Here is a 7,257-nt window from a genome sequence, read left to right as displayed (position 1 = left end):
ACCTCACTATTTTGTTCTCTGAACTTCCAAAAAACGAAATTGGCTGTTGCAGTCGGTGAATAGATATTTCATAATATTTGCGATGGTTAACAAAAAGATATCAAAAGATCTACCTTTTATTTGAATACTAATCTACGGAAATAATATCAAAGATTTTATGGAAACCTACAACCCCCCCCCCTAGACTCTCTCTCTCTCTCTCTCTCTCTCTCTCTCTCTCTCTCTCTTCGAGTCAGGCTTGCTACATTGTCTGCAACCTCACCTTCATTGAGAGCTAAGAATGGTAGTTTTGGGGGAGCCTATAGGTCTACCTGTTGAGTCATCAGCAGCCAGTGCCTAGCTCTCTCTGATCCTACCTTGGGCACTGATCATGCATATACTGTATATGGTTAGGCTCTAAGGCACTGTCACTGCCCCTTGTCTCTGCCATTCATGAACGACCTTTAAATCTTTAAATGTCCTTTCGAGGATGATATATCTAACTAAGATGCCAAATAATGTTAAAAAATTTTTACATTGCATTAATTCGTTAATCCAGAGAATATAATGAACTTTATCGAAAGCTAAAAGAGACAAAATCCGATTCCTCTGAGTCCGGACGAGACAACCATCCTCAATTATTCAGAGGTTGGATTATTTTACTGCAGATAAAACATTTTGCTCATCACACGTTTTCGATAGATCACCTGTTTCTTCTCTCTCTCTCTCTCTCTCTCTCTCTCTCTCTCTCTCTCTCTCTCTCTCTCTCAGGCGGCAAGAGTCAGAATAAACCCAATTAGCCATAACCATGACCTACAGTATACATTCAGATAATCCCATTTCTAACAAAACTCAAAGGAAGTCAGTCAGTCATTCCCTGTATGCGCTTACAGCTGCGTACCTTCACTATTCCATGGAGATCTATTGTATTTATTTTTGGAGTATATAAATCCCATATTTCTGTCCCCTGTGCCATAACATCTGTCATTCGGAAGAAAGATATATAAAAAAAAACTTTATATTATGATGTGACACTTCAGCGTATAAAGAGTTTCCAATATATTATTCTGTTGTCTTTCTGTCTTGTTCATATTTTTCTTTCATTTTGTTGCATGTGTTTATTGGTGCACAAAAATAAATGTTGTGCAAAAACATTTTCCCGTCTATTGCAGAACAAAGGAAATAGATTTTCCTCCTACACATAGACGGAGACACACACGTGCGCACGCCTACATATATGCACAATGTACAGTATATGTAATCATGTAAATAATGTTAATGCATATATAATATACTGTATATACACATCTATCCATATTGTATGTATAAATACATATATACATACATACATACACACATGCACACACACACACACACATATATATATATATATATATTCATATATATATATATATATATATATATTTATATATTTATATATATATATATATATGTATATATATACAGTATAGATATATATATATATATATATATATTTATATATATACATATATATATATATATTATTTATATATATATATATATATATATACATATATATATATATATGTATATATGTATATATATATATATATATATATTGTATATATATATATATATATATATACTGTATAGACATATACATATATATATATATATATATATACATATATATATATATATATATATAAGTGTGTGTTTGTGTTTGTGTGTATGTGTGCGCTCGTGTATGTGTGAGTGTGTGTGTGTGCGCGTGTATGTGTGAGTGTGTGTGTTTGTGTGTTACCTCGTGGAGTTGTAGCGTCTGATAAAAAAGCTCTCCTAGAGATGTCATCTCCATTGCACAGGAGAAGAGACGATGAGAGAGATTCATCTCTTGCCCTGTGGACAGAAGAGGAGGACTGTGGGGGGAGGGAAATGGAAGCCAATAAAAGGAAAGAAGAAAGGGTTGAACTCAATAGATCTTCCAAAAGATAATATATTAAAAAAAAAGTCATTTAGTCATGTGAATGTGGACCTAAGAAAACGAAGATAAAAATCCGGATTAAAGTGAGGAACATTAAGTAAGAGGAATAATGTTTAAACACAAATACTGAAACAGCCACAAATCAAGTAAATGATTTGCTAAAGAATCCACAAATACTACAACAATCGTTTCAGGTCAAACCTGAAGAAAAATAAAGTCGAGATTATAGGTGATTTGGGTAAGATGATTTCCAATCTGAGCAATAACTTAAAGTCAGCCTACTATTTGAGTATCATGGAAGCCAGGAAATAAATTTTATTCAACCATGAAACAATTGTATAATGAACAGATATATCTTGAGAAAGTAGGTGATCCTTTTTTCCTTTTTTGAATTTGGAACGGAAAACGGGTGAAGATTCCTTTAAATAATAATAGGGAATACTGTGTAACTTTGAAATTCCATTTGTAATCATTGCGTTGGGAGATGGTTTGGCTGATTCCATCGTTTCACAAAAGAAGAATTTTTTTCATGATGATGCAGCGTTAATGGGTGCGTATGCTTTGTTAAGGCACGGTCCATTATTTTTATAGCATGGGTATCACTAATGAAGCGTGAGTAATTCCATTGAGTTTTCTGACTAATGTATGTAAGAGAGAGAGAGAGAGAGAAAGAGAGAGAGAGAGAGAGAGAGAGAGAGAGAGAGAGGGAGAGAGAGAGAGATTCCTATTCACTCATTGATAGTCAGACCGACAAGCATAAATAGCATGTGGCCCCGGACCAGCGGATTGAAAACTCCGTGGTATATGCACTCTTTCCGAACGGCATCCGCTATTATCTGTATTTCATCCGTACTCTCTCCGGCGATGGATATACATACATGCACACTTCTCTATGAGAAACTCCATTTCCATGTGTATTTGTTTTACTTCTGATTACATGATACATTTTTTAAATGGTTGCTTCATTTTCCTCTAAATATCGGAGAAAAAAAATATTCTATTTATTGTGAATTGATTTTGCAATAGCGTAATAACCAAGATACATTACAGTCGTCGAAAGATAATATAATCTTCATTTTCATACCAAAAATCTTGCACCTCTTGATAGCCTTCACGTGACACAATGAAGAATCTGTTGGGTCAAAGTCAGGTCATGAAGTGACGAATGATGGGGAAGGTCACGTACTTCTACACCGTTATGGAAGTCAATAAAATCGTGAGGGAGGTTGATGGAGAGAGGAAATACAGTAGACGGAAAGAAGGAAAGATTGGGAGGAGAAGTATCAAGAGATAGACAAACGCAGAGGGAGGTCATGGGAAGACGAAATAATTTATGTAAAATTAAAAAAACTAGCTCATGTAAAAAAAAAATCAGAGGATTACGCAATTTTGTTCCTTTTGTCAGTCATTTTCAAACTTAAAGTTCTTGCTGTGACTTTCTATAAGACCTCCATTCGGACATGTGTTCCTCGTATCTCAAAATCCTCTGGTCCATTCCCTGTGCAGCAGATGTGATGGAAGTTTGATAACTTTTTTTTTTTTTGATGAATTCTTCAATTATGATAAATACAAAATGAATTACGTAATATACTGTATTTCTGAGTAGATGATTATCATCTGAAAAATTTATTGAGTCAAGAATATTTTGTTTTTATTGTCCTGTCAAGTTAACCAGTTAGTTAATCCCATCTCTTTACAACTACAGCTTTCCTTTCAAGCAGATTCTTCTCACTATACAATCTGACAAACATTTCTGAAAATATAGGCACAGGATGATGATAATGATGATGATTATGATGATGATGATGGTGAAATTTGCTATAGAATTAACTGATCTCGTAAATCATTCAACACTACACTTGCCATGAGGAGAGAGAGAGAGAGAGAGAGAGAGAGAGAGAGAGAGAGAGAGAGAGAGATAGAGAGAGAGATAGAAGTTTTATAAATTCTAAACCACCCATCACGGAAATAGAATAAAATGGGTGATTTTTATTAACTAATATCAAACTAGACAGATTGATTTTCCTAACGTATTATCAACTTCTTAATTATTCAATGGGACGCTTCATCTGACCTATTGAGATCTGCACAAATCTACATTTGAATCCTTCTCTTATTTTCTATTAACAACAAAACTATTTACATATCATTCTCTCTCTCTCTCTCTCTCTCTCTCTCTCTCTCTCTCTCTCTCTCAATATTACTTTTTCTTGGAAGCGAAAAATACCATAACTGAATGAGGGGTCCAGATTTCATAACAAGATCATATATCACAATCGTTAAAGGTGGTTATTTTGCTTCATTTTCCATTGGATATTCTGGCAGTTTTCATTACTGGATTATCAGGTTTTATATTCCTTTAACATTACATGAACACACATAAGTGTATCTATATCCATTATCTATTCCTTTAACATTACATAAACACACATAAGTGTATCTATATCCATTATCTATTCCTTTAACATTACATGAACACACATAAGTGTATCTATATCCATTATCTATTCCTTTAACATTACATGAACACACATAAGTGTATCTATATCCATTATCTATTCCTTTAACATTACATGAACACACATAAGTGTATCTATATTCATTATCTCACGCACAAACAAACACACACAGACATACGATCTTGTGCCACTATTAACAAATTTTCGGTAATGCGTATTTGGATCACATACGTAAATCTCTCTCTCTCTCTCTCTCTCTCTCTCTCTCTCTCTCTCTCTCTACTTTATATAATTCTATCATTTAGATTTGAGAAAAAAGTTAATGTAATCCTGGATGGTTAAACTATGTGTTTGTGTCTGTCTGTTGATCCAAGGTCATTCGAACATCGAACTCTTTATCAGTTGAAGTTTTGTCTCTTTAGAAATAAAAGTCTAAGGAAGTTCATAAGTAAATCAGATTTCTTTCTTTCTGAGGAAGATTCGGTGATAACAAATCCTTTATTTTTAAAGTGATTCAATTGAGGGATTCAAATATGATTCTCTGCAACATCTGCGAAGTAAGAATTTATAGTTGCTTTGATAAAAGTTATTTCTTTTAACGATGAGTCATTAAAAAATATATTCTTTCTGCTACAAATATCTCCTTGGTTACTAAAACCTCTGCCCGTATTTCAAACGAAGCTCTGCAAAATACTCCGAATATACCAACATAGAAATATATATTCCTTTTCACAGGGGCTCATATTTTTCAGTTTTTCTCCCAGCAAAGAAAATAAATCATGATTTCTACACTTAAGAAGAGAGAGAAAAAAGAAGGGTGTTTTTATTTAGTAGACAAATATCCCAAGTCGTTGTATCATCCAAGTAATAGATAAAACACAAGCTCAGCATAGTAAGGAAATAAAATTTTGTTCACGCTTTTTTCTTCTATTACTTCAAAGTTTTCTTACTAAAAAAACCGACATTCTGAAAATGGGCCAATGGTATATATATATATATATATATATATTCAACTTTGCCTTTATTCATAGTTTTTGGATGTATATTTGCATTCAAATAAAAACATTAATAACAATTAATGGATGTAGAATGAATGATAAGTCAATAATGTATCCCTTTACACTTAGAGTTGGGGAGAGATATTAGTCAAAATGCCCGCGTGTGGGTGTGGATGTGGATGTATTTGTGGGTGATGGTGTGTGTGTGGTTGTTCGTAGGGGTGTGGGTGTGGCCGTGGGTGTGGGTGTGGTTGTTTGTGTGGATGTGTTTGGGGGTATGAGTGTAAATGTGTTTGTGGGTGTGGGTGTGAGTGTGGGTGTGGCTGTGGGTGCAGGTGTGGGCATGGGTGTGGATGTGTTTGCGGGTGTCTGTCAGTGTGGTGTGGGTGTGGATGTGTTTGTGGGTGTGGGTGAGTGTAGATGTGGTGTGGGTTCAGGTGCAGGCAAGGGTGGTGATGTGTTTGTGGGTGTTAGTGTGGTGTCAGTGTGGGTGTGGATGTGTTTGTGGGTGTGAGTGTGGATGTGTTTGTGTGTGGGTGTCAGTGTAGGTCCAGGATGGGGCATGGGTGTAGATGTGTTTGAGGGTGTCAGTGGGGTGTGGGTGTGGATGTGGGTGTGGGGTGGGATGTGGATTTTTTTGTGGGTGTGAGTGTTGGTGTGGGTGTGGGTGCAGGTGTGGGCATGGGTATGATGTGTTTGCTGGTGTCGGTGTGGTATGGGTGTGGGTGTGGATTTGGATGTGGATGCAGGTTTGGGCATGAGTATGGGTGCTGATGTGGGTGAGGGTGTGGATGTGTTTTTGGTGTGGGTGTGGATGTGGATATGGGTGTGGGGCGGGATGTGGATCTTTTTGTGGGTGTGAGTGTTGGCGTGGGTGTGGGTGCAGATGTGGGCATGGGTGTGATGTGTTTGCTGGTGTCAGTGTGGTATGGGTGTGGGTGTGGATTTGGATGTGGATGCAGGTGTGGGCATGAGTATGGGTGCTGATGTGGGTGAGGGTGTGGATGTTTTTTGGGTGTGGGTGTGGATGTGGATGTGGGTGCAGGTGTGGGCATGGGTGTGGATGTAGGTGTGTGTGTGGGTGTGGATGTGGAGACAGGTGTGTGCATGGGTGTGAATGTGTTTGCAGATGTCAGTTTGGTATGTGTGAGGATCTGGGTGTGGGTGTGGATGTGAGTGTGGGGAATGAGTGTGGATGTGTTTGCGAGTATCAGTGTGGCGTGGGTGTGGATGTGTTTGTGGGTGTTGGTGTGGGTGTGGATGTGTTTTTGGGTATGGGTGTATATGTAGGTGTGGATGTGGATATTGATGTTTGTGTGGGTGTGGACGTGGATGTGGGTGTGGGTGTGAATGTGTTTGTGGATGTGGGTAGTGGGAAAATGGGTGTGGATTTGGGTGTGGATGTGTTTGCGGGTGTCAGTGTGGTGTGGTGTGGATATGTTTGTTGGTGTGGGTGGGGATGTAGGTGTGGGCATAGGTGTGGTTGTGAGCGTGGGTGTGGGTGTGGACACATGTAGATGTGGGTGGGGGTGTGGATATTGATGTGGGTGTGGGTGTGAATGTGTTTGCATTTGTGGATTTGGGTGTTGGTATGGGCGTGATTGTGGGTGTGGGTATTGGTGTGGGTGTGGATATGCTTGTTGGTGTGGGTGTGGGTGTGAAAATGTTTGTGTTTGTGGATGTGGGTGTGAGTATGGGCGTGGGTGTTGGTGTGGGTATTGGTGTGGGTGTGGATATGCTTGTTGGTGTGGGTGGGCATGTGGGTGTGGGCGTGGGTGTGGGTGTGTTTGTGGGTGTGCCCGTGGGTGTGGGTGTGCATTAGTAATTGAAACCAGAAAAAGCTTTAACTCTTAAA

At 37.9% G+C, this 7,257-nt stretch overlaps 1 protein-coding gene across 1 annotated transcript; it reads right to left on the bottom strand.

The window, feature by feature from the left end:
* Positions 1-5,989: 5,989 nt before the first annotated feature.
* LOC137618967 (uncharacterized) lies at positions 5,990-6,973 on the bottom strand. Its single transcript, XM_068349168.1, has one exon. It carries the CDS (start codon positions 6,971-6,973, stop codon positions 5,990-5,992), a length of 984 nt encoding a protein of 327 aa, XP_068205269.1.
* Positions 6,974-7,257: the final 284 nt, after the last annotated feature.

Source organism: Palaemon carinicauda, chromosome 25 (genome assembly GCF_036898095.1).
Source record: "Palaemon carinicauda isolate YSFRI2023 chromosome 25, ASM3689809v2, whole genome shotgun sequence".
In the NCBI taxonomy this organism is placed as follows: Eukaryota; Metazoa; Arthropoda; class Malacostraca; order Decapoda; family Palaemonidae; genus Palaemon; species Palaemon carinicauda.
Note: the sequence above shows the minus strand (reverse complement) of the source record. Positions and strands in the feature narration are given on the sequence as shown.